The sequence below is a fragment of the Lonchura striata genome, chromosome 7 (assembly GCF_046129695.1).
Source record: "Lonchura striata isolate bLonStr1 chromosome 7, bLonStr1.mat, whole genome shotgun sequence".
Classification (NCBI taxonomy): Eukaryota; Metazoa; Chordata; class Aves; order Passeriformes; family Estrildidae; genus Lonchura; species Lonchura striata.
The window spans coordinates 36905296-36930178 of record NC_134609.1 but is presented as its reverse complement, the minus strand read 5'-3'; the positions used below and the strand labels follow the sequence as shown (position 1 = coordinate 36930178).

General features: G+C 49.1%; 2 protein-coding genes and 1 long non-coding RNA gene across 7 annotated transcripts in view; 2 read left to right on the top strand and 1 right to left on the bottom strand.

The window, feature by feature from the left end:
- The window catches only part of P4HA1 (prolyl 4-hydroxylase subunit alpha 1), a 29144-nt gene extending 21061 nt beyond the window's left edge, over positions 1–8083 (top strand). For 2 of the 3 annotated variants that reach the window (XM_021543875.2, XM_021543877.2), the window contains exons 10-15: positions 1286–1385; positions 2276–2329; positions 3501–3566; positions 3989–4057; positions 4836–4932; positions 5435–8083. In XM_021543875.2, coding sequence (XP_021399550.2) covers positions 1286–1385; positions 2276–2329; positions 3501–3566; positions 3989–4057; positions 4836–4932; positions 5435–5505 — 457 coding nt within the window. In that variant the 3' untranslated portion in view covers positions 5506–8083. Of the gene's footprint in view, positions 1–1285; positions 1386–2275; positions 2330–2389; positions 2444–3500; positions 3567–3988; positions 4058–4835; positions 4933–5434 lie in introns of all 3 variants that reach the window. The other variant, XM_021543876.2, reaches the window with a different exon arrangement.
- On the bottom strand, positions 7158–20992 carry LOC116183797 (uncharacterized). Of its 2 annotated transcripts, XR_004148487.2 has the most exons (4): positions 20963–20992; positions 11711–11860; positions 8448–8570; positions 7158–7260 (listed from the first exon to the last, which is right to left on the bottom strand). It is a non-coding gene; the product is annotated as an uncharacterized LOC116183797 (long non-coding RNA). The 2 variants fall into 2 exon arrangements; XR_004148488.2 differs by lacking the exons at positions 11711–11860; positions 20963–20992 and adding an exon at positions 8878–9412.
- On the top strand, positions 12871–23953 carry PLA2G12B (phospholipase A2 group XIIB). 2 transcript variants are annotated; one of them, XM_021543873.2, is made up of 4 exons: positions 12871–13142; positions 17798–17874; positions 19012–19177; positions 20988–23953. In XM_021543873.2, the coding sequence occupies exons 1-4, from the start codon at positions 12908–12910 to the stop codon at positions 21104–21106; spliced, it is 597 nt and encodes a 198-aa protein (XP_021399548.1). In that variant the 5' UTR covers positions 12871–12907; the 3' UTR covers positions 21107–23953. The 2 variants fall into 2 exon arrangements, with proteins under 2 accessions (XP_021399548.1, XP_021399547.1); XM_021543872.2 differs by having other exon boundaries at positions 17798–17886.
- The last annotated feature ends 930 nt before the right edge of the window (positions 23954–24883 follow it).

Genomic DNA, 24883 nt, shown 5'->3' with positions numbered 1-24883 from the left:
GTACTAACAAGTGTTCAGCAGTGGATGGGTCTGGGCATGTGTTTGTGCATGTCTGTCATGAGAAATCTGATTTCTTTTATCTCATAGTTCATTTGTAATTTAAAAAAAATGCCTGTAGAGATTCTGTAACCTGTGTCAGTGCCTTGTGTCATGTGTCATGCTACTACTGTTCCTCCCAGGCAAAGCATTTGGGGATTTTAATTTTTTTTTAAATGCAATTTGAAAGAAAAACTTAATTTAGTATAGATGTGAAGATTGATTTGAGTAAAAATACGTGGATGCTGCTGATTATAGTTTCCATCTGGGCTCTGGGCACAGAGATTTCTGTGGCAGGAAGCAGTGCTGAGCCCAAAAGCTGAGTCAGCTGCTAGGAAAAAAAAGGTAGCAATAGCTATCTCTATTTTCCTGCCAGAAAAAAAAAAAAAAAAGAAAAAAGGAGGAAAACAAGCCCCAAATCATCAATATTATCACATCAATATTAGTGCAGTGGGCTGCCAGGATAAAATGAAGTTGCAGTGGCTGGCATGGGATGAGTAAAGCAGCAACAGAAACAGGCATCAGGTGAGCAGATGTGGAAAAACTAATACACAGTAGGAGGCAAACATTCAGAAAGATGCCTTTGGAACTGAGGCTGACCTTCCACATTAAAAAAAAAGGATGGGTTTAGTTTGGGTTCCCCCCCCTTAAAAATCATTGTGTGCCTGAAGCATGTGCTAAATACCAGATTTATAATAGGCTGTTCTAATAGCAGTTGTCCAATTTAATGCATTATTTGATTGTTTTCAGAATGATTTTTAGTAGCACTGCAGGGATAAGTGATGAGGAAGGGCAGCTCCCAGAGAGCTGGCCTGGAAGTGTGTGACATTTATGGGAGCAGAGTTCCAGCTCAGCTCAGACAAACACAGCAATTCACCTGCTCCTGTCCCAAACCTTGCTTCAAAATGCATCACCCCAGGGGATGGATGAGCTGTTGGGAGTGGGATATGAGCAAAACTCTGCGTGTCTGGTTTAAAAAAACAGCTTGAAGCACTGTTTGTAACACTTCCTTCAGCCCAGTATGGGAATTCAGGCCCTTGGTTACAGAGCTCCCTTAAACCCCTGCTGGATTCGTCTTTTTAGGAAATGCGTTCATTAAATTCAGGGCTTTGTAACACCCTGGAAATACTTCTGGTCATGCCACCAAATCCTTGAGAAGTCCTAAAAACCAAGCTCCCATTCCAAGTACCTGCAAGTGTTGCTGCTGTGCTGCCTGTTGCTGTCAGTGTCACTAACTGTCCCCCCCCAGCGCGTGGCTGTCGGGGTACGAGAGCCCGGTGGTGTCCCGCATCAACACCAGGATCCAGGACCTGACAGGGCTGGATGTCTCCACAGCAGAGGAGCTGCAGGTAAGTGGCACCATGGCCTTGGTGCTGGATGCCAGTCAGCATTTCAGCACCTCTTGTGCTTGCTCAGGTGAAGTGGCCATAAAAATCTCATTTATTTACAGAGGGGGAGAAAAGGTTGTCTTTGCAGAGCAGCTGTTAAGTGTGAAATGGCTTTTTGGGGCTGGAAGGAAGCAGTGATAACTGAAACTCTGGATTCCTTTTTATTTAGACAAATAAACTGAGTTTCAGGGCCACAGGGTCAAATCTTACTGCTGTTGGAGGCAGTTAAAAGTTTAACTCGGGGAAGGCCACCAGTGTGTCTGGTGTCCCTGGGATGTGGGAAACACTGGCTGTATGTGTAACCTGAGTAAACTGTAATTTAGAAGTGCTTTTGTTTGTTTGAGGCCTTTAAATGAGCAGCTGCCTCCCTGACTGTGAGGAGAGCATGAGTGCCTAGAAAGCAGGACACCCACAAAGTACTTCTGAAACCTGCTGTGCTCCTTGCCAAGGTTCCCGGTGATAAAATGGCCAAGGATCTGGTGGAAAACTGATATTTTTTTATAACTAATTAGCAAGAAGAACAGGGAACCCTCTTTATTGACACAGTCAAATTCAGGTCAAAAAGTGGTATCAATTTGATGATGTAAAAGTACCATGACACTGTTTTGGAGAGAGTCTGAAGAGTTTTCTGTAGAAGAAAAATGCTTTTCTGTCTTGGGAAGCACCAGATTCTTTACCTGGAGCATCCTAGAGTGCCAGTCTTGGATGTGGCTCCTGCTGCTGACAGAGGCTTGACATTTCCTGGGGGTTGGTGTTTAAATTTCATTTCTGCAAAGGCTGTAGCTGACAGTCAAACTCTTGCCTGGGTAAAGACTGATTTACTAGATCCTGTGCTTCTCCTTCCACTGTAGGTAGCCAACTACGGCGTAGGAGGCCAGTATGAGCCTCATTTTGATTTTGGAAGGGTAAGTCCTGTTTTGTCTTCACTCTTTCTTCTTCACAAGCGCTGTGTTTCTCTTTTTCAGGTGGCAAATTATGGAGTGGGAGGACAGTATGAGCCCCACTTTGACTTTGCACGGGCAAGTAAAGAGCTGGAGGAGAGCTAGACCTGGTGAAGCCTGGGCCTCTGGGCTGGGGCACACTCTCTGTTCTTCAATGTGTATTAAATTTTGTAGCTCTTCCACTTTCCTAATCCATGTCCGTGGAGAAAGCCCTCTAAACCACCAGCTGAACCTGTGGAGGTTGCTACCTGTAAACTGAGTGCCAGCAGACTCCTGACAACTGGAAAAAGTCTTATCTCACTGTCCTTAATTTTTTAATTGGATTTAAATTCCCCACCTGTTTTATTCCAGTTTAAATTGCAGACTGCTGAAATTCAGTTGGTTATTTACTGGGCATAATTCTGTGTGGTTTAACCCTTTCAGATTAACCTTAACCCTGCCAATCCCAGCCACCAACTCTGAATCAGGATCTCTGCTCTGTAAGCACCTGCTCCAAGGCATTGCAAGCAATTAACAGGTTTTGTTTGGAAACACTAGGTTCCCAGGAGTAACAGCTGCTGGAATTTCAATGCACACAAACTGTGGTCACAGGGGGTGGGTTTAAAAAGAGAGGTGTGACAGAAGTTGGTATCAAAACTCCTCAAAATGGGGGGTTCATTCTTGTAAGTTGAGTGCTGGACACCTCTTAGTTGCCTGGTTGGTCACTGAGGCTTCCTCCCTGCTTCCCAGCTGGAATCCAGAGTGGAGTGTGGCAGGGAGGTGTCCCAGCTGACCCCTGGGTCTGAGAGCTGCCCTGGCTGCTCCCAGGGACAAGGGGGATGAGTGTAATTAAATAATTCAGTTTGCTGTGAGGAGGATTTATAGCCTCAGCCTCAGACAGCACAGTTGTTGTTACCCATTAGAAATCTGGGCTTAATGCCCTCCCTTCCTGTCCTACAGAATTTCAAAGCGCCTGGTTTATTTAAATTGATATGTTCACTCCTATTGCATTCCTCCCCTCCTTCCAAATCGAGGGGTTGGATTAATTCTTCTGCATGAGTCTGTTCTGTGCTGCTGGCTCAGCAGCTGTGTGTCACCGGCTGCTCTCAGCAACCAAAAAGAAATGCTGATGGAATCTGCCTGCTTTTGTTCACAGAAAGATGAGCCAGATGCTTTTAAAGAATTGGGAACAGGCAACAGAATTGCTACTTGGTTGTTCTATGTAAGTGATACATTTCTGCCATCTGTCACTGCATATTCTATACCATGGAATGATGTAATTCTGTTTTTCTTTCATTCTTTTTTACTGAAGGGACTTGCAAGTGAAACAGCCACTAACTTTGTGTTAATACATATGGGGGGGGGGGGGGAGGGTTTCACCCAGACTTTGTGGCTCTTCCATGTGTCTTAAGGAGGATTCTTCCCCAAATTTGAGCATTAGCTTAAGTCATTTGCCTGCCTGTTATTGTGTTTACAGCATGTTCACTGCCTTAACACTCGAGTGGGAGGGACAAGGCTGGGACTGCACTGAGAACAGAGGGGATTTGGCTTTCTTAGGGGATTTATGTCAAAATTAAATTTCATTTTTACTAAAAAGTGAGATTTTATCAGCCTGAACTCACCTGTCCTTCCCCACCTGTTCAGATGAGTGATGTGTCAGCAGGGGGAGCCACGGTCTTCCCTGAAGTGGGAGCCAGCGTTTGGCCGAGAAAGGTGAGCAGGATTGATCCAGCAGATAAATCCACTCCTCCCCACCTACCCAAAAACAGAGCTTGAAAATGAACCTTTAAAATAATTGTAAGCACCTCTGTGCTGTCATAACAGTGCTATGATTTTCCTTAAGTGCAGCAACTGGAGCTGTGCTGCTGATTCCAAGGGCCCTGATAGTCCATGTGTGGATGCAAATGCAAAACATTTGAATACTCCAAAACACATACTGAAAATACTCAAATCTGTGAGTTGATTGAGTCTTGAGGCATCTGTAGGAAATTCTCCTGTCAGTTTTTTCCTTCAAGCAAGGCTTGCCTTTATTGGCCTGCTTGCTGCTCAGCTTTAGTAAATAATCTTGGCTTTCTTAAACTGGTCAGGAGTTGAATGAAACTGGCTTAGGATTTACAAAAAAAAATTAAGAGCCAAGTATATAGACATACAATAAGTCAAAGGAGACTTATTCCTGAGGAAACACATGATAGAACACAGAGAAGAGCCTTCAGTTTTAAAGGAGGCTCTGGAACACAAATGCACCTGCCTTTGCCTTAGTGTGGGTTGTACAGAGCACACACCAAGGGTGAGTGTTCCCTGCCATTCCCAGGGAACAGCTGTGTTCTGGTACAATCTCTGGTGTGACAGTGTGTGTTGTACAGAGCACACACCAAGGGTGAGTGTTCCCTGTCATTCCCAGGGAACAGCTGTGTTCTGGTACAATCTCTGGTGTGACAGTGTGTGTTGTACAGAGCACACACTAAGGGTGAGTGTTCCCTGCCATTCCCAGGGAACAGCTGTGTTCTGGTACAATCTCTTCCCAAGTGGAGAAGGCGATTACAGCACGCGACACGCAGCCTGCCCGGTGCTAGTGGGAAATAAATGGGGTGAGTACCTGCCTCTGACCTGAGTCTGGGCTCTGCTGGGGGCATGGCTTGGTTTTATTTTTCCTTTGAACTTCAGAAATTACATTATTTGTAAAGAAATATATTTAATTTACTTTATCTACCTCATATCTCTCTATATGTTAAATCTATATAGTAGCATATTTCATTATGTATATAAAGGAAATTAATACTATATCCACTTTAAGACTTTTTGCAACTCTGTCTACTTTAAGAGAATTTTTGTAGCTTTGCTGCCATACTGGAAGGGTTTTTGGTTGGTTGGTTATTTTTATTAGACTAACCTCACAGATTTGTGTGTGGCAGTGGGGGTTGGAATGAGAGAGTCTTTTAAGACCCCTTCCAACCCAAACCATTCTGTGATTAAAACCCTTTAGAAAATTAAGATAATCCTGTACTTAACCAGAAGCTGACCTAGAGCACATTTAGCTTCAGAAGAGGAGCTGGCCATGTGCAGTGATCCAATGCCTTTGTGTCTTTGCAGTCTCCAACAAGTGGCTCCACGAGCGGGGGCAGGAGTTCCGCCGGCCGTGCACGTTATCGGAGCTGGAATGAGGCAGCCTGGGCTCCTGAGAACTCGGGGTGTGGGAAATGCACACACCTGCCAGTTTACAACTGACTAACAAACACTCCACTACAGGTTCACCCCGCCCAGCTCAGCTGTGGACAGGACAAACGTACTTTTGGTTCCCTCCAAATCCCCCCCCGAGGTTTATCAACAGAAAATACCGAGGTTGACAAGTGTTACTGGAAAGAAAAAAAGGACAAAATACAGATGAGGGCCACAACTTACAGTGGTGTTGTGTGTGGTGTTCCTGTCACCATCATCCCTCTGAGCAGTGCAGGCAGCCAGGGGTTGTCTGGAGTTCTCCTCACACCTGCCAGGCTTAGGGCAGGATGACTGTGTGGGAGGGCTCCTTTCTAAGGAATGCTGAATTAAACCCATTCCTTTCTTCAATTCCCAGACACTCGACTCTCTGCTTTCCAAGAGTGCCTGACCACTGCAGGCATGCTTTGTTTTTTTTTAACTCTGGAAAACAGGTTGTTAGCATGTTTTAGCCTGGTTTTCCACTTCCACAAAAAACCCACTTTTTAAACTTGTCTTCCTTCTCAGCCTGGGTGGAGAATTTGGCTCTTAATCTTGACCACATGAGCCAGCAGTTCCACAGGCAGAGTCAGGATGCTTCCACAGTGTCAGAGCAGCCTGGGAACGCCCACAGCCCATCTCCCCTCCTCTTCTGCAATGTTTGTCCACACGAACAAATGCTGCTTTTGTTCTGTCCTGGCAGCCAGCTCTTCCCTCTGCTCCTTGGGCAGCAGGGATGGGGATGTTCCCATCTTCATTAATCAAAATTGTCGTGCCTTAGGACACTGGAATTTCAAATTGGTTCTGAGACTTCAGGTGCTGAGGTAACACAGAGTCCTCACAGAATGCTCCCTGCCCTCATTCTCCTCCCAGCTCTCGAGGTTTCAGGAGAAAGTCTCAGCCTATTTATAGTCCTGAACCTTTTTATGAAGCGGGCTCCCTTTCCTGAATCCTTTCCCTTCCACAGCAGGATTTTTAGCAAACTATCCAAATAATCTCACTAGCATGAGGACAAAAATCAAAGGAAGCTGCACCTGCCTCTACCTAAACAGTCCAATTTTCTGGAAGATGATGATTTTACTGATTTAGGGGTCAAGCCTGAAGTCTTTACCAAGGGAAAAATTCCAATTTTGGTTAATTAGATTTTCTGCCTCAATAAAAATCTTGACAGTTGAGCCAAAACATACAAAATCAATTATTACATGTGCTAGAAATACCTCTGGATTACTGGGAATGCAGTTTAAGGTACTATAGTTGGAGGAACTGCATACTTTCAGAAGATACTTTAAAAGGTCTTTGCTGGAAAAAGAATTGTTAAATTTCTACTGAGCCTGGTAGCAGTGGGACCCACAGAACTGCCCCTCCTTAGCCCTGCACCTTCCTGAATTTTGCCTGGCTTTTGGCAGCTGGAAAACAAGGTCCATCCATAACGTGAGAACACAAAGTCTGCACAGTCCCACCTCACATCTGTACTGCTCATTTACCAAGAGCAGGAGCTGATCTAAATAAATTCACCCCAGAGCTGCGTTAGCAGAGGTGAACTTTGAGCACCAAATTGTAATAATTTTAAAAAACCCCAAACCCATAAGATTTGTGCCTACCTGAGTTTTCTCACTTTTTTCATCTGTCTCTCTTCCTCTCCATTGTTCTCTTCTCTTTCCCATCTCTTAGTTTGTTAAGCTCCAAAAAAGTAACCATGGCTGCAGGTACCTCCCACCATGTCCCTGCAAGTAAAAAGGGACAATGAACAAGTGGGAGCAGTTGAGAACTGCCTTTGGGGCATCCATAAATGCTTGTAGGGAAGCCAGTCCGACCTAGTGAAAGAGCACAAAACAAAATCCCTGTATTGCCAACAGGTATGGAAAACACCTGCATTTGCTCTTACTATCCCATCTCTGTTTAACAGTCACCAAAGCATGAAAAAAAACAGAGTTGGGGAATTTTGCTCAGCAGTTCCCACCCTCACCTCAATACCAGTGAGTACTTCCAGTGTTAAACAGCACCAGTCTCAGGCATTGCTTAGGGAGTACAAATCTTCTGGTGTACAACTTTCTAAAGCAGTGAAGCACTCAGATAATTCTTCAGGAAAGAATTTTCTACTTTTGACAATAGAAAATTTTACTTGGTTAAAGGAAAAAAAACCAAAACAATCAAAATTAAATCTCCAATCTGCTGGGATACATCAGGAATATCCCAGATTATGACAACAGGGTTGTCTTAGATTTTTTGAACTGCAGACAATCCCTATTTCCACTCCCTCCACTGCAGTGGTGTCCATGCATCCAATGCTGACTGTGTAAGGGATTACACTGGTGCTGCTGCTTCTGCCTTATCCCATCATTTCTCAGAGGGCTTTTGGATCCCCATTGTGGCTCCTGTGTGAATCTAGTTTTGTATTAAACGTGATTGAAAACTGTCTGGGCTCACAGTGACTGACAACTGCCTTACTGTTACATTTTTTTGTAATAAAATTTTTAATGTAAAAAAAAAAAAGTGAATAGGCTTAAAATAAAAGCCACTGCCATTAGCAGTGAGAAATCCTCCACATCCAGCTCTCCTCGTATGTGGCTGCTACGAATCTGATCACACAGAGTTTTATTACCATTTGTGGAAACCAAACTCCTCCATTTCCCTTCACCATCTCACTAGGCAGGTGCAGGAGAGGTTCCTACCCCAAATTCCTGTTCAACACTAAACTTTGTATCTCCACTGGGAACACACAGCACTAAAGGACTGCAAGAGGGGAGGACAGATAATGCTGGGCTGAACGCAGGGTCAGCTGCTGAGGGTCCCTTTTCCAGGGGTGACAAATCTCTTTCATGAAGCCAGAAGGTCAAACATCCACTTACCCTGGAATGGTTCTAGGGAGGGGAAGAAAATACCAGAGACTCCAAGAGCACAATAAACTCACATGTAGGAAGGTCAGGCTGGCCTCTTCCATGACCCACACCTCTGGGGTCTGTACACCACAGCCATTCCTGGGCTTCACCCTGCAGAGCAGTGGAGCTTGTGCTTAATTCCCATCCTCAGGAACCTGCAAAAAGCACAGCAATGGCTGGTGAGCAGCCTGGATCCTTTTGCCTGGAACGGAGCCGTGTGCTGCCCATGGAGCACTTGGCTTGCAGGTAGGGAGGGCATTGGCCCACCACAGCTGATGTGAGCACACATTTGAAATAAGCCTGAAGTGCACCAGCACTGTTTGATTTTGGAAAGGTGATGGGGTTCCACCTCCAGCCACCCTGTGCTGTTGAGCTGCTGCCCTGCCCTTGGCAAGATGGGCCTGGGAGGAAGGGAAGGGCTCTGGATCAACCCTGTCCCACCCTGACTTCCCACCATCCTACCTGGGCTCTTGTGGCACAGCTGCACCTCAAGGGTGACCATGGGGGGGGTCACCAGCATGGGAGGAACCCAGCAAGGGTAAGGACCACAGCAGCTGCAGCTGAAAAGGCAGGGTAAGGTCAGAGATAGGTAAGGCCTGTGAATGTCACAGGGCAGGATAAGATGAAAAGAAAGGAAAGGGTCTGACAAGATCACAGAATCCCAGAATGATTTGGGTTGGAAGGTGCTTAAAACTCATCTAGTTCCAATCCCTGCCATGGGGAGGGACACCTTCCAGTATCCCAGACCTTGTCCAACCTAGCCTTAGATACTTCCAGGGACAGCCGTAGCTCTTCTGGGCAGCCTCCTCAGGGCCTCACCACCCTCACAATATAGGATTTCTTCCCAATATCCCCATCTATCCCTGCCCTCTGTCAATTTGATGACCTTCTCCCTTGTCCTGTTACTCCAGTCCCTCTCCAGCTCTCCTGGAGCCTCTTTAGTCACTGGAAGGGGCTCTGAGGTCTCTGCCATTTTCTCTTTTCCAGGCTGAACAATCCCAGCTGTGCAGCCTTTCCTCCCAGCAGAGCTGCTCCATCCCTCTGCTCATCCTGGTGCCTGCCCTGGGCTCTCTCCAGCAGCTCCAGGTCCCTCCTGTGCTGGGGCAGCTCTGCAGGTGGGGTCTCACCTGAGCACAGGGGCAGAGGGGCAGAACCTTCTGCAGCTGGGGGAAGGCAGCACAAAGCTGAAGGATTGCCAGAGGGACGGGACCTGCCCACACACTTGAGCTCGACCCCATTAGGGAGGGGGTCTTTAACCACCCCACCCACCCTCCCCTGGCAGCCAGACTCTGACCTGGCTCAGAGGACTTGGGGATTTCACCATTGACCCGCAGCTCTCCTCTCCCCACAATCCATGACTCATTGGGCTCCCAAACCGGGCTGTGGAGCAGCCACGGATCTCCCACTAACCTGAGCCACCAGCTGCCTCTTCCCCCTGCTAAACATCCACCAGCAGCTCCCTAAGGCAGCCAAAGCCGATGGAAAAGTAGCTCAGTGCCTCAGTCCCATGTCCCCCCCAGCAGAGTGGCACGGGAAGGAGCCTGGCAGTGAGGAGGAATGCAGCACAGGAGCTGCAGCCCGGCTCCTGATGCGGGGCCAGGAGGGCTTTTCCAGCTCCATGTGGGAAGGGGCTCGGTGCCCCGGGCGCGGGGGACACAGGAGCACAGGGACAGGCCGGGTGCAGTCACCTCTCCCTCCCCAGGGCAGGAACACTGCCAAAAGCTGGGCAGCATCCCTGGGAACGCGGGACTCACCGCGGCCCGGCTGCTCTGTATTTGAGCATTACGGAGGCAGGAATGAATGCACGCACTCAGGAGCTGCCTATCCCGAGGTCAGCACCAGGGTAAGGAACCAGCTGTCAAGAGTTCACCTCCGTGGCAAAAAGCATCTGCACCCCTTAAATCTTCAGAGACAGAAAAGCTGGTGCAGGGAAGGGGTTTTGGTAAGAGCAGCGAGGCCAGAGAACCTGCGGGGGCCCACTGTGCATATCCACGCTCCTCACTGCTGCAGCTGCTGAGCCACTCCCCGAGGGAAAACTGGAGGTCGCTTTTACCCAATCCCACATTTTTCCTGGTCTTCAAGTCTTGCAGTCTGGGTGCAACCAAGGTATTTGCATCTGGACTGAAAAGCTCTCAGGAGACTGGCTCGGGGAGGGAAGGAGGCAGAAGGAAGGAAGGAGAGTGGCTCAATCCCAGGGCAGGGCAAAGGGGCTGCCACGTTATGGAAAAGCAGTTAAACTGCATTGTACTCACCAACCTTTGCTTCGGGACCAGTGACAAACTAACAGGAAACTTTCTGACTCCTCATTACTCAGGCTCTGCCTTCTGCCAGCTGCTCCCTCCCCGCCCTGTTCGGCTTTCCCAATTCCAATTGATTTTGCAAACAAGCCTGGGTGCTCCAGAGCCTCCAGCTCCAGGCTGCATGCCCTGCTCATGCCACATTCCCTGTGGTTTGCCTCCTCTGCAGTCCTGCCAGCATTTTTTCCCTCTCTCTTTGCCTTCAGCAGCGCATGGATCAGTCAGCAGGGACCGAGGGATGACAAAGAAAGCTGGGTTCTGGAATTGCCTCTAGAACAACCCTAAAAGGCTCTACATAAAAGCAGGACACCATGCACAGACACCCCAGAGGCTCTTACACATTTCCAAGCTATTCCCAAATAGCTGTTTTGCTCTTTTTTACATTAATTTCTGCCAGGCTGTTGGCAAAGGCTGGGAGCACTGGGACTGTGAAATGGAGTGTCAGGCAGGGCAGGGACTGAACCAAAGGCTCCACTCACTGCAAGACACAGCATGGGACTCCTGAATCCAGTTTGCCCTGCACTGGGGCTGCAAAAACAAATTCCAGTTTGCCCTGCACTGGGGCACTGACAACAAATTCCAGGGACCATTTCCACCCATGACTGACAGAGCAATCCCCAGCATGGTCTGAACAGCAGGAGAGGCCCAAGCTCTCCAGTGTTCCTGCAAGGAAGTCCTCACCTCCCCAGCACTCCCTCTGCCATGTGCCAGGGGTGACACAGATGTCACAAAAGGCTTACTTGAGGCAGGGATTTGCTGATTCCCAAGCTGCCAACCTCCCTTTCCCAGTGTTCTATGCATCTGGGTTTATTTCCCCAAATGCAAAGTTGGTTTGAGGTTCCCCTGGGAGCTCCTGCACTAATAAATGTCACCTCACCCCTAAGTCAGCCCTGGGCCTCAGAACAGGTAGAACAAGCAGGCAGAAGCTGCCTCCACACTATTGCTCAGGAGAGGGACTAACCAGCTTGTTTGCTCCCTTCCCCACTTCTCTGACTTACCTGTCTAAGAAACCAAGACTTGGCTGTAGTTCCCCCTCCTTATCCCATGTCTGGAGCTCATCACCCAGGGCCACGTGCAGAGACAGGCAGTGCCATGGACCTCTGGCCCTTCAGAAGCACCAACGCTGAGGGGCTGAATGTCCTGCAAAACTATAAAATGCCAGAATTTGCATTTGTGCTTGGCATAGATTTTAAATGCCTGCAGCCCAGCTCCTCTTGAGAGGCAGTGCTGTGCTGGAGCACATCTGAAAATCTAAGAGCAGCCAGAACCTTCCCACACCATTTCCCTTCTCTATTCCTTGTCAGTGGTTTGCTTTGTCTTTTGTTGTTGGTGTTCACTTGGTTGCTTTCTTTTTAATGAGCAACTTTGAACCCTGCACCAGCTGAGCAGGTCCCTGGGTCCTGGCAGACCTGTCCCACTCCAGAGCCAGGACCTGCAGCTGCCCCACAACCCATTCTCTGGCTCAGGTCTTGCTGCCAACCTTTCCTCCTGGGTCACCTGTGCTACACATTTAATTTACATTACACAGGAGCTGTAACAACCAGCTGGAACATCAGCCACATCAAAGGCAGTACTCACCTACCACACTGATCCTGGAACTGGAGGTGATGCCAAGGATTGCCAAGGAATTACAGACTCCTGAATGGAGGCTTTGTAACCCCGAACTACTCCAAGCTGCTGGACCAACCCCTCTGAGGCTCCGTGGGCCCTTGGGATTTGCTAGGAGCAATACACCCAGCAGCTAGGCTGGCTGAAGCTCCCATCCCACCCCTCCACGTGCCCAGGAGGCCTGTGGAAAAGGCAAGGGGTGCTCCTCAACCCGCCTGAGCAGCAGAAATTTTGGGCAGAGAGATACTCTTCACGTCCCAGCAGGCTGGGGAAGGAGCGAGGTGGCCCATGCAGCATCCTCGGGGGACAGACCCCGCTCAGGGGTGAGGGAAGGGTTCCTCCTGGGGAGCTGCAGCCCCGGTGCCATGGGGACCGAGCGTGTCCCAGCGGGATTGTGCAAACTCCCAGCTCTGGGAGCCGATCTCCCTCCGTATCTCGGCGCTGCACTTTGCACCCCGGCTGCCGTGACCTCACGCCGGCTCTGGGGCAGCGTTTAAAGTCCAGGCAGAGCGGTGCCACTGCCTCCAGCCCAGAGCGGCTCGTCCCCGGCGCGGCTGCCCCTCCGCCGGGGCTCGGCGCCGCGCAGCATGCGGCTGCTGCTGCGGGCAGCGCTCCTGTGCCTGGCCCTGCGCCGGGGCCAGGGCTCCGAGCAGCCAGCGCCCCGCAGCCCCGGCCAGCAGGACTCCCAGGCAGAGTCGTCCTTCCCCGACTGGGGCATCGAAACCATCCGGGACGGCTTTGAAACGGTGAACAGCTACTTCGACTCCTTCTTGGAACTGCTCGGGGGGAGAAATGGAGTCTGTCAGTACCGCTGTCGATATGGTAAGTGCTCATCGCTGCCGCTGGCTCCTCTCTCCTCGCCCTTTCCTCTCTTTCCTTCTCCCTCCCTGCGGCCACGACCAGCCCCTCCTCCCCACGAGCTGTGCCCGGCATTGCTCAGGGTCAGCACCTCTGCCGGTGCCAGCACGGGGACACTGAACCCCTTCCCCAAGAGCAGCCTGCTCGCCAGGCACCGCGCTGGGTGCACAGGACGGCAGGGGAGGCGCAGCTTCCCTGCAGGGGCACACAGGTACCCGGCTGTCCCTGTGCCCGGAGCCCGGACAGGACGCGAGGGAAGGCTGAGCCAGCTGCCCTAATCTCAGCAACCTTCGGAGTGTCCTTATCCCGCGGCGGTGAGCTGGCCGTGCCGTGGGCTGGAGGAGGAGAGATAACCGGGGACAAGCCACACGGCACTGCGAGGCACCTTTAGTACTCAAGGCACAAGGAGGCAGCTCCTGCTTGCTTTGGACTTCACTTTTTGGTGATTTACCCAAAAGGATTAGTTTGGTTTGTCCTGCGGGCAGGATGAAGGGGGTGACACCTTGGGGAGGGCAGGGCAGGGGAGTGGGTGCACAGAGCTGCAGTCTGTGGGGTGACAGGGTACCTGTGGGAACGACCTGCTTAGGAACCAGCCAGGAGTTTTCCCACAGACTAACCTCTCCTCAGCCTCCTACACCTGTCCCACAGCCACATCTTGTCCTGTCACCTCAGCCTGCCCAGCCACAGCTGCCTGTCAGCCCCTTGCCCCACAGCTTCACCCCACACCCTTAGTGACCACCTGGGAAAGATGCTTGTGAGCAGAGGGGTTTCAACCCCTCTCCTCCCCGGAGCACTGTTTTGCACAGACAGACTTAACCTTTTGGGGAGACCCCACTGACTCTGTCTCAGTCTGTATGGATCCCGTGGACCTCCTGCTCTTCCCAGACCAGCAGCCAGGGCACTGGGACAAAGAGATGCTGCAGGGCTGGGACCTCAGCTCCCTGCCAAGGCAAAGGGGCCATAAGGAGTTCAAAATCAGTCTGAAAGTTGTGAAGTTCTTTGTTCTGTTTCATAACTAATGTCACAGAAACACACAACAGGCTGAGCTGGAAGGGACCCATCAGGATCACTGATTCTAACTCCTGGCCCTGTGACACCCCAAGAGTCACATCCTGTGAAACGTTGTCCAGACACTCCTGGAGCTCTGGTAGCCATGGGACCACTTCTCTGATGAGCCTGGAAGTGCTTCCAGGGCTCAGCCACCTGCTGGATGTAAAATCTCTTCTGAACATCCATCTAATGTGTATATATGTGTCCTCCCCCTCCTGCCAGCTCTGCTCCCAGGCCCCACACTGAGAACAAACAGGGAGCAGCAAGCTCAGTCCCATGGGATGGAGGGAGCCAGGTACCCCAGCCCATCACCACAGTCCCACAGTGACTCTGGTCCCTCAGCTGGGGATCTCTCAGTCCTCTCTACAGCAGCCCAGGAGGGCCATGTGTGTCCCCAGTGCCTGGAGGATGAGGTCCCCAGACCCTCCAGCACCACCCCAGCACACAGGATGAGCCCATCAGGCAACCTGTCCCATGCGCAAGGTGTGGCAGTCCCAGGCCATGTGTGTGACAACCTCCTAAAGGTGCACTCCATGCTCCAAATTCAGAGCAGAAAGGGACTTGCCCTCCTCAATGTAGAGACTGAAACTCTTGGCAGTGGGAAAAACGTGGCTGGGACTGCAGTGGGCCTGAGGTAATGATGATATTCAGAGCTGCTTTCACAGAGCCTCAGGACTTACCACATCATGCAGGAGTTACTGCTTTTGGACACATCCAGAGGGCTATCCCTGCCTGTCCTTAGAAAAAGCATCTCCAGAGAGCAGCACAAATCCCTGCTCACATCCCAGGAGCACCCTGCATCTCAAAGGAACAGTGTTTTAGCCAGAAAGGAAAACAAGCCCATTGTTAGCCCAGTTCTCACTCTCTGCTGAACAGCTCATTAATAACTGTCTGAAGGAGGACACTACTGAAATGCTGCCCATGTGGCTCCAAGGGGCTTGCTGGACCCTTCCTTGCTAATCTCTGGCACAGACATTGCAAACTGGAGAGGATGCCAGGATGGTCCCAAATCAGTGAGATCCAGTCCTTGCTCAGAAGGGTGAACATAAACCATCTTTGTGCTGAATCAAGGCCTGATTGCTTTTTTTCCCCAGGCATGAAACAGAAATTATTCCTTCTACTTATTTCCATTTCAGCCAAGAGAGACCAAAAATAGCTTATTTTGCCACAGTAAAGGTCAGGACTCACCTGTGATTGCCACATCCATCTTCAGCTGAACACTTGGCAGTTCCAGCTGTAAGACTCTCCTGATTTTTCAGCAGCTACTGAGGTCTGAAAACAGCCAACTTGATGGATAACTCCCTTAAATCAGGACATTAGGGTTACACTAGCATTTACTGGCAAATATCCTCCTGCTTACAAAGTCTCACTGGGGAAACAAACAGCCTGGGCTGGGAGTGAAGCCCTTGTAGCTTCCTCCTGGCCAGACAAGACTTCACTGCTTTGCTCATTTGGTCCTGAAGGGCTTCAGATGAGGGGGCACCTCGAGGCTGTGGGAAAAGAGCCTTCAAAGCCAGGCTCTCTCCAACAGGGCACACAAGGCTGGGTGTGTGCAGGCACCTCTGCTCAAAGCCTGTCTGCCTGGGGCACACAAACAACAATGGACCACCCAAACAGTGCAAGGAGCCCTGAAGACCACCCATTCACCCAAAAATACACTCAGCTCCCCCAGCCAATGTCCCAGCACTGAGACCTCCTGCATTGCCAGCAGCTGATCAGCCAGCTGGCTGCTTTCCAGCCTCTTGGAATAGCTACAACAGCCTGAGGGTATTAAAATGCATCAGGGAAACTCAACTTCAGTTCTAGGGCTGTGGCGACAAGGCAGTGGCCTGCAATCTATCTTCTTGCCTGTAAGGATGGGCAAGCAATAAATGATAACAGGGGCACTGAGTCAATGCTTGTAGAGAGGCAGGAATGCCTGATATTCCTGTTTTGCTTTTCTGCTACCTACAAAACAAGATGTAGGAGAGAGGTTAATTGTGGTGTCTTGGACTTGACCTAGCTGAGAAAGAGTACAAAGGGACACTTTATAAGTTTAAAAGCTCTGTTTTTCAGAGGGGAGGAGACAAGTTTCCTACAAGGGCTTATCCTGAAGGCAGTTGATGTTTTGTGGGATCAGCACAATCCTTATGTGAGGGTTTTTTTTCCTCATAACAGCTTTCTAGAACATTGTAATAGGCTGTGACTTGGGCTTAATTGAAGATCTGGAAACACAGCTCTCATTGGCTGGGAACTGGATAATAGAGGGAGAACTGGATGATCTTAAAGGTCCCATCCAACCCAAGCCATTCCATGATTCCATGATCTACACATCCCCAAAAAGTCTCACTCCTACTCAGACTTGTCATCTTATCCCATTAACTGTCAGTGTGCTGCAGGAACAGAATTTTTACAATCAATATTACAAGTAAGACACTCAAATTTGACTCCATCCTGCAAAACCCACGACAGATTTTGAACTTTCTTCTGCCTCCTGCATCAGTTCAGGAACATTTGAATTCTGAGTCCCTGTTCCCACCCCCTTCCAAAAAAAAAAAAACCATCAAGGCTCTTTTGGAGGGGGAAAATTGCCTGTTGGTGTCTCACAGCTGGATAGGATTTCAGTTTGTTATTTATTTGTAGCAAATCTGTTATTTAAGCAAAACAGCTCTGGCAAAGTTTAATTGAGAGGTGCTGGGAACACTCCTACATAAGTCTCTCTGAGGCTTTTGGCTGCAAGGCCTTCCCAAGGGCACAGCAGATTTATGGTTGAATTAACCACTGGCTTTTTAGGTACCTGAACAGAAAAATGGGGAAAGTGTCTTAAATAATTCCCCGCGCTGACAAAAAGCAAGAGGTGGAAATGGACTTTAAAAGAACCCACCCCTGCCTTGAAGGGCTGAATTAGATCCATTTTATGTCTATATAAATTCTCTAGCCATGCTCAGGGAAGCAGAAGCTTAACCCTTGATGTGACAGGTTTCAGAAGGCTCAGCTCACACGTGGTTTTTTGGAGCATTACTACAGTTTGTTGTCCCAGGGCAGCGACAGGACCCAGGGAATGGCTGGAGCTGTGTCAGGGCAGGGTTAGGTTGGATATGAGGAAAAGGTTCTTCCCCCAGAGGGTGGTCAGGCACTGAACAGGTTCCCCCACAAAAATCAGATTAAAATGCTACTGAAAGGTACTGCTAGACTGGCTGGGAGCTGGACTCTTCCTACATTGGGTAAATAATTATTCACAGAGGGAGTTCTTGCTCCTTTATGCATATTAAGCAGACTGAGGAAAGTGCAGAGATTAAAGGAACAAAAATTATTTGCAAAATGTGGCAATGCATCACCATGGGCAGAAAATGGACCAAGAAGACCTGCTCAGAGCAAGATCAGACACTCAAGGTCTGGCACAGTTTGGAGGAGATCCGCAGCACAACAAGAATGAACTGAGGATAGAAAGAAACCCCCTTGCTAAGCCAGCAGTGCAAGCAGTAGGGTTTGGGGATGCAAACCAAAGGGGAGCTGTCACTCCTTGCTTTTTGGACCTAGTCCTGGGAAGATCAGCTTTCCTAACATTTGTCTTGTCTCTTCTTTCCCAGGGAAGGCTCCCATGCCACGGCCTCACTACAAACCCCAAGAACCCAACGGCTGTAGCTCCCATTTTCTGGGGCTCAAGGTACCCGAAAGTGTATGTACTATCCCACCCACCAATCCCAAAGGATGCAGCTCTCCATCACATCACCAGCTCATCATTCTGGGCAAGGAAAAGGCTGGGCTGGGCAGCTCAGTGACAATAACCTGTGTGCACACAGCAACACCTGAGTGCATCCTCCATACCTGCCCCTTCACCTCTTCCCACACTTTTTGCCTCTGCCAAGCACTGAATGAAACCCGCAGGCTTTAATAATGCACCCGCTCGTTACATTAAAGGCAATTAATGAAATCATATTGGAATCACCAGGAAAAGCCTTCCCAGGAGGCTCTCAGAGCAGGGAATCCTATTTAGCTCATGCATTATTACTGCCCACGGAGTCTGCAGCAATTAGGCAGATTCCTGCCCTGACAATCGCTCTCTTTGCAGCTCATTTTTCATGTTAGGTTTAATTCCTGAAACTCTATTTCACTGCAAAGCTTGTGGGCATTTCTGTGGTGCCTACTCTGCACCAGGCAATTGCAAGTGCAATGAAGGAACAATTAATCTAAATTTTACATGAGGAAGGGCAAAAAGAGGAATAATTCATAACAAGCTAACAAGTACAGTCTCTCCAGGAGACAGGCCTTCTGCTCCACCACCTCCAGGGTCATTGGCTAAGCTTACAGGGAGCACAACTCCCCTGACCATGCTGTGTTTGTCCTTGGCCTCAATTGCATCTCTGAGAAATAAGGCATTAGAACACTTATGGCATGTTTATTACGCCAAAAAGCAGGACCTTGTCAGGTTGTGGGAAAAAGAGGAAAAGAGAAAAGGGGCCTTTGCCACTGTTGGCAAGGACATGGAGCTCTCTGACAAATGAAAACTAGAAAATGGTCATGGTGGGGCTGTTTCCCACCTCTCTGCCAGATGCCGATTCCCTGGGACACAGAGAGGAGAAGAGAATGGGATGAAGTCTGCACTGAGCCTGAACCACTGACACCACTGGGCTGCTCCCTCATCCTTCTTTAGATGGTGAGGGAGCAGCACACATTCCCTCCTGCTGCCCCAGCTATCAGGAACAGCTTCTGAAAAAGGAGCCAGCTAGACCTCACCCCATCACAGCTGTGTGAGCCTGAGGCCAGAACCCAGCCAAGGGACACCTCTTTTCTCTTTCCCCAGCTAGACTTGGGCATTCCTGCCATGACCAAGTGCTGTAACCAGCTGGACATTTGTTATGACACCTGTGGGGCCAACAAGTACCGCTGTGACGCCAAGTTCCGCTGGTGCCTCCACTCCATCTGCTCCGACCTCAAGCGCAGCCTGGGCTTTGTCTCCAAGGTGCAAGGTAGGACCCTGCCTCACATCCCCAGTGCAGGGAGCCCCTTCCTTGCCAAAAAGATGCACAACTGTGCAGTAGGGAGCAGCATCTCTGAACTGCACTCGTCACAGGTGGGTGAGAACACAGAGATCTGCCCCCTCTGCCACACACTTCTGTCTCAAATAACCTACAGTTATTTGCATTTAGAAAACATTACAATGTGTGAAAAAAAACCACAAACAACCCTGGACGCAATTCCTTCAAAACTTGGAGGCAGTCCCAGACACCTTAATGGGATAGTGAGGCACACTCTTGAAACCTTTACATGGCCAGGGGCCAGCAAAACTGAGAAAGCCAAGGCGTCTCGGGGATCTGGTCACAGATAAGAGATGATGATGGCACCAGGGACACACCAGTCTGGGTAGTGGCTGAGCCACTGCAGGCAGCTCTGGATGACTCAGAAGTGCTAACAAGCTCTAGAGATGTGCCAGCAGCTCAAGTGCCACCCTGGTTTTGCCTAATTTAAAAAGCCTCAGCCTAGAAGTCTGAGAAGAGCTTTTTTGGTAACTTCTGCTGACCCCCTGCTCTAAGGTATCCTTAAATATGCATTTGTTTTCCAAAGGTGCAGCCTGATTAGGACACATGGGAAGTCTGCAGCGCTAGTGCAGATAGCTTCCTACCTGGTCACAGATAAATGCATGGAAAGAGTGCCCAGGCCAGCAAGAGAAATCAAAAGCATGGATTGAGACATAAATGCTACAGGCTGAGCACAGCCAATCTTTCATGGTCACCCTTATCAACAGTTCCTCACACAGCCAACTTCTTCCCATCTCTTCAGATTTTCCACTTTTTCATATGACTCCTTCTTGCTCTCTGCTTGCAGCAGCAAAGCAAACCTAGATCCTAGGGAGTTAAGGTGGAGCAGAGCCCAAACTCCTGGGCTGAGCCAAGCCACCTCTGCCAGGAGGAGCAGATTCCTCCAGCATCTCTGTCCTGGCTGCTGTAGGAGGCACAGGTAACACCAGTGAACCTCAGAGCCATCCTCCCCTCACCTTGGGCTCTACAGATCCTGTCCCCAGGGCTGCTCTGAGTAGCTCCTGTCACAGTCCTCCTCCTCAGCCATCCCAGCTCTTATCTGGCATTCAAAACCTCGGTTTTCCCACTGACTCACCACAGCCTCTCTAGTGCCTGCCAACTGAGCAGCCTCCTGAAGGAACAGGAGCTCTGAGGTGTTTGGAGAGGCTGAGATAGGAGAAAACAGTCCCAAAGGCAAGGCTTTCCCAGCTTCATCATGCATACAGCTATCAGTGTTGCTGCCAGTAAATAAACCCTAAAGACCTAATATTAACCTATTTATTTACTGACAAGCACTTTCAGGGATGTTTTTGGGATGTGGAGGGGCTAGTAGTCAAGCAGTCAGCTGCTCCAGCTGCTGTAAGATTTTTCATGCTGGCTGGCAGCTGGCATCATAACTCCCAAAAAAACCCAGAAATGTTGATTAATAGTGGCCATAGGCAAAACTGAGAGGAGAAGTAATAATATAGGGGCCTCCTGGGAAATCTGTTTGGTAAACAGTGCTGTTTGCAGAGCCCCAGATGATCCATCAACCAGTAGGGCCTCAAAGAGGCAAGAAAGGAGGGGTTTGGGGGTTAAAAAATGAATGCCACCCTGGGTAGAAGAGAGGAGGGAACCTCAGGATTATAAAAATGCAGTTCTCAGAGAGAAAAGATGACAGCCCATGCTTCCAATGGCAAACCCCACGGAGCTCAGTGCAGGGCTCGTGCTGGGGAGCTCAGGGTTTCCTGTCCTTACCTGGCCGCCCTGTTCTTCTCCACAGCCTGTGAATCCATGGCAGACACGGTGTTCAACGCCGTCTGGACCCTGGGCTGCCGGCCCTTCATGAACAGCCAGAGGAGCGCCTGCATTTGCAGCGAGGAGGAGCGCGACGAACTGTGAGCCAGAGCAGCCGCGCAGCGCCCGTCAGGCAGCACGGTGACTCCTGTCAGCCCCCGGCATGGGCACCCACGGCAGCCTGGGGCACGGCACAGCCACCCCACGGACAGAGGGCGGCCGTGCCTGCTGCCCGCCGCAGATGCAGCTCCACAGCCCCACTGCCCCTTCCCAGGCCCACAGGATCCCAGGCCAGTTCTCTCCAAGGCAAGCAGGATGCAGCGCTGCTTATAAACACAAGACTTACCTTAAATACGTACTATTACCTCCCCCCACCCTGTAACTCCCTAATTTGCAGTGCAAGGCATTAGGTTTCTGCAAGCCCTGTGAAATTCCCAGTCCATGGATACGCTATGTACATTTTTGCACTGCTGGTGACAGACTGAAGAGGGGTAATTTGCTTTCAGTACATTGCTCGCACCCATCTCTTGACACTTTCCATCCTGTCATTACACACCCTGACAACCCTGCATATTTAAATACTTGGTGGATCCTAAACTGACTTAAGACATCTGGAGATTTCTTAAGCACGAGTTAAGGGGAAGGGCTCGAGGTGTTTGTGGTACACAATTGATATTCAGGACCAAAGCCCACCATTTATCAGATGTGAAATCACAGCCTTTTCCCCCAGTCTCAGGAGAGGAAGCCACTTTTCTTTGCCAGTGTCATCCACTGGCATCTATTTAATTACTTTTCTCCTACAGCATTTAACAAAGCTTTGCCCTTAGGATCCCTTTTTACACAAAATGGCTGGGTCTCCACCTCCATCTCTTGCACGAGCGAAACAGGAGGCTCACAGTGGCCTTGGATGAGAAATTCTGGAGCCTTATCTGTCAGATGACAGGACTTATGTGCTACCTCTGTGGGGCCGCTATCAGCAGCCTCAGACACCATTCCTTCTAAAACTGGTTAATACTCCCATCTGTTATGGAGAGCTTTTGTTGCGTGCAAAACCAGAATTTTAAGTGGTGCATGGCATTTTGCCCCCACAGAACACTGGCAGACAGCTTTCAGCTGGGTTTCTTGTTGGAAGGATGTTGCTACTGGGTGTGTGCGTGCCATGCCATGTAAATATTTCAGCAGCTCCTGCAAACATATTTATGGTTATGTTCCTCCATCTGCCACAGAGAAGTTAAGGCTGCAAAAGGGTGATTTAACAAGAGTGGAAAGAGTCTGCCTTGGTTGCTTTTCTTCCAGTTTAAATGGGTTTAAAATGTATGCATGGAGCTATAAATTATTTAAGCCCTGTATTCCTACTCCTGCCAGTCATCCTTGCCTTACAGTGAACAGCAATGAGACATTCAGCTGGCCTCAAGTGGGCTGGAACAACAAGACCCCCCCTGGTATCCAGACCAGGAAAATGGAAGTGACTGCGTGAGGTGTACTGGAGTGTTTTCTTTCACAGAGGACTTCAACATTGCTCAGATGTAACGACAGCCTTTCCTAGCTGGGCTAATGCCACTGGAGAGGGAATTCTGCATTGTTGAGATTCCCTGCCCTGTCAGAGCATGAGGCTGGACACACAACCTTGATTATCCAGCTAAGAAACATCTACTTTTGGCTAGGGATGGGAAGGAAACATTCCTCACTCCAGACGCTGCCCAAACTTTGTATTCTGTTGGTGAAATAGTGCTTGTGGCCAGTTGAAATTGGCCAGTGAACACCCTCCTATGATTAAATGACAAAAATGAAGTTAAAATAGCTATATTGCCTACATTCAACAGCTGACTGCATGGCAAATATCTTAAATTACCTTAGAGTTCAAGTGATATCAGACTAAAGCCAAGCAACTGCTGGCAGGTGGTGACATACACCGGAGAAATCAAAGGGTTCTGAACAAAATCTCTGTACCCAGACACTGATAGTGCTGGAGACATTGCTAAGATAAATCATAATTTCTCCCTGCTTTCAGACCACCATTCATCCCAAAACCCCAGAGACCACCCCAAGCAGGCCAGCTGCTGAATAAATTCATTTTTCACTGTGGTAACGTGAAAAACCCCCTAGCAGCTCTACAAGGAAATATCTGAACCTTCAAGTGGTGGCAGTGACTCCAGCAAATAATCCTGTGTAGGAGCAAACCAGCACATGAAACCCAGTAAAACTGCAACCAAACTAAAACCTGCTTCCCCTCCATGCCACTCCTGCTATCCAGTGATGTACAGCCACAGAAGCAGCTGATCACAGGATGCTGCATGAACCTTGGGTCATCTTCAATTCCACCCTGCTCTGGACACAAAGACACCACTTTGCTCATCCCATGGCTTCCTCTTGATTTTGTGCATTGGCAGGACTGTTTTCAGCTGCAGAGTGGAAAAGCTGCTCCACGTGAATTCGTCAGGAAGAACCAGATAATCTGCACAATAACTGACATAAACCAGGAAAGGAACTTCTCTCTCCATCACTCCCCTGACATCCCTTCCATATAAACAAACAAGACCAGTTGATTCTCCAGAAGGCACCAGATAATTAATTTAATTTCCCAGCTCTTGTTTTATCAAAACAAATATATTTAATGGAGTCTGCCTGAACAAAGAAGTGACAGTGGGAAACTGCCCCTGTGGTCCTACTGCAGATGTGAATCAGCAGAACAGCAATCCTAGGAGAAACCTTTTTCCTTTCTTTTTCTTTCACATATGGTTGGATAACACATGAAAAGTGTCTTTCCATTTATACGTACTTATCATCATAGAAATATTTTTGTTTACCGTAACACAAATACACTTATTTCCAAGATTAGAAAAGCAGCCATGAAGCTATTTAGAAAAATCATTAAACTCTCAGCCATTAAATGTTCATTCCTCAATGGAATCTCACTTGCCAGAACAAATAAATCTGTGAAATAGGTTGAAATGTTTGAGGTGATTTGTGACTCCTTTCTAAATGGTCCCTTCAAACAGATTCCACTCCCATTTGAGAGCAGCAGCAAATTTTGGCTTTTAGAGTAATGTGGCTGCTCCAAGCAAAGCAGAACACAGGTGATGAAGATTGGGGAGCTTCCAGCAGAGCTCTAACCACACAGGACAGAGCTGCACACTGAGGAACCTCTTGCAGAAAGCCCTGGGAATGCACTGCAGAGCCACTGCCACCGGTGGAGACGGATCCTTCCCCTCATCCTCCAGCCCTGCCTGTCCCATGTTGTCCTTCACTGCTGGCTGTGCTTCCTCCCTTCCAGCCCACACCCCTAATCCTTTACCACACAGCTCAAGGAACCTGAGCCAGAGGAGCTGATCAACATCCATTGTATTTTCTTCAGAAGGAGCTTGGCAGCCCAAAAAGATTCCTGACAACCATGATGCCACCACCATCACCAGTCACTGTGTCCCCTGCCGTGTCCACTCAGACAATGCTGCCATGTCTCCTGTCACCAGGCTCACTGGGGACAGCCCTGTCCTGAGAACTGCCCACATTACCAACGATTGCTATAAATAATTAATATGCATTCCTCTAATCCTCTGTTGGAACCATGGCCTTGCTAACCAGGGCAACGCATCACACCTTCCAGACAAACACTTGGCAGCAGCATGCACGGGATGGGGGTGTTTATAGATGTTTAATGGTGTTTCTCTTACAATCAAGGTGCTATCACAGCACTTAGGAAAGGCATTTTTGGTGGTGGGAGAAAAAGGAGAAGAATAATGATACACTAAATACAGGAGGAAACACTATTAAACTTCATGCAATTATCAAAAGCCACTAAAAAAAATCAAATCTCATTAAATATCTTTTGCTATTTAAAATCACAGTTAAATGTGCCTGTGATAGATCTGAGCTTTAGCTGCC

What these genes read in the sequence shown, in the direction of transcription:
- PLA2G12B (XM_021543872.2), top strand. Translation starts at nt 12,908, where the DNA reads ATGCGGCTGCTGCTGCGGGCAGCGCTCCTGTGCCTGGCCCTGCGCCGG. An exon ending in GGCTCAAGGTACCCGAAAGT is followed by an intron (nt 17,887 to 19,011) that starts GTATGTACTATC and finishes CTCTTTCCCCAG; the next exon opens with CTAGACTTGGGCATTCCTGC. An exon ending in CTTTGTCTCCAAGGTGCAAG is followed by an intron (nt 19,178 to 20,987) that starts GTAGGACCCTGC and finishes TCTTCTCCACAG; the next exon opens with CCTGTGAATCCATGGCAGAC.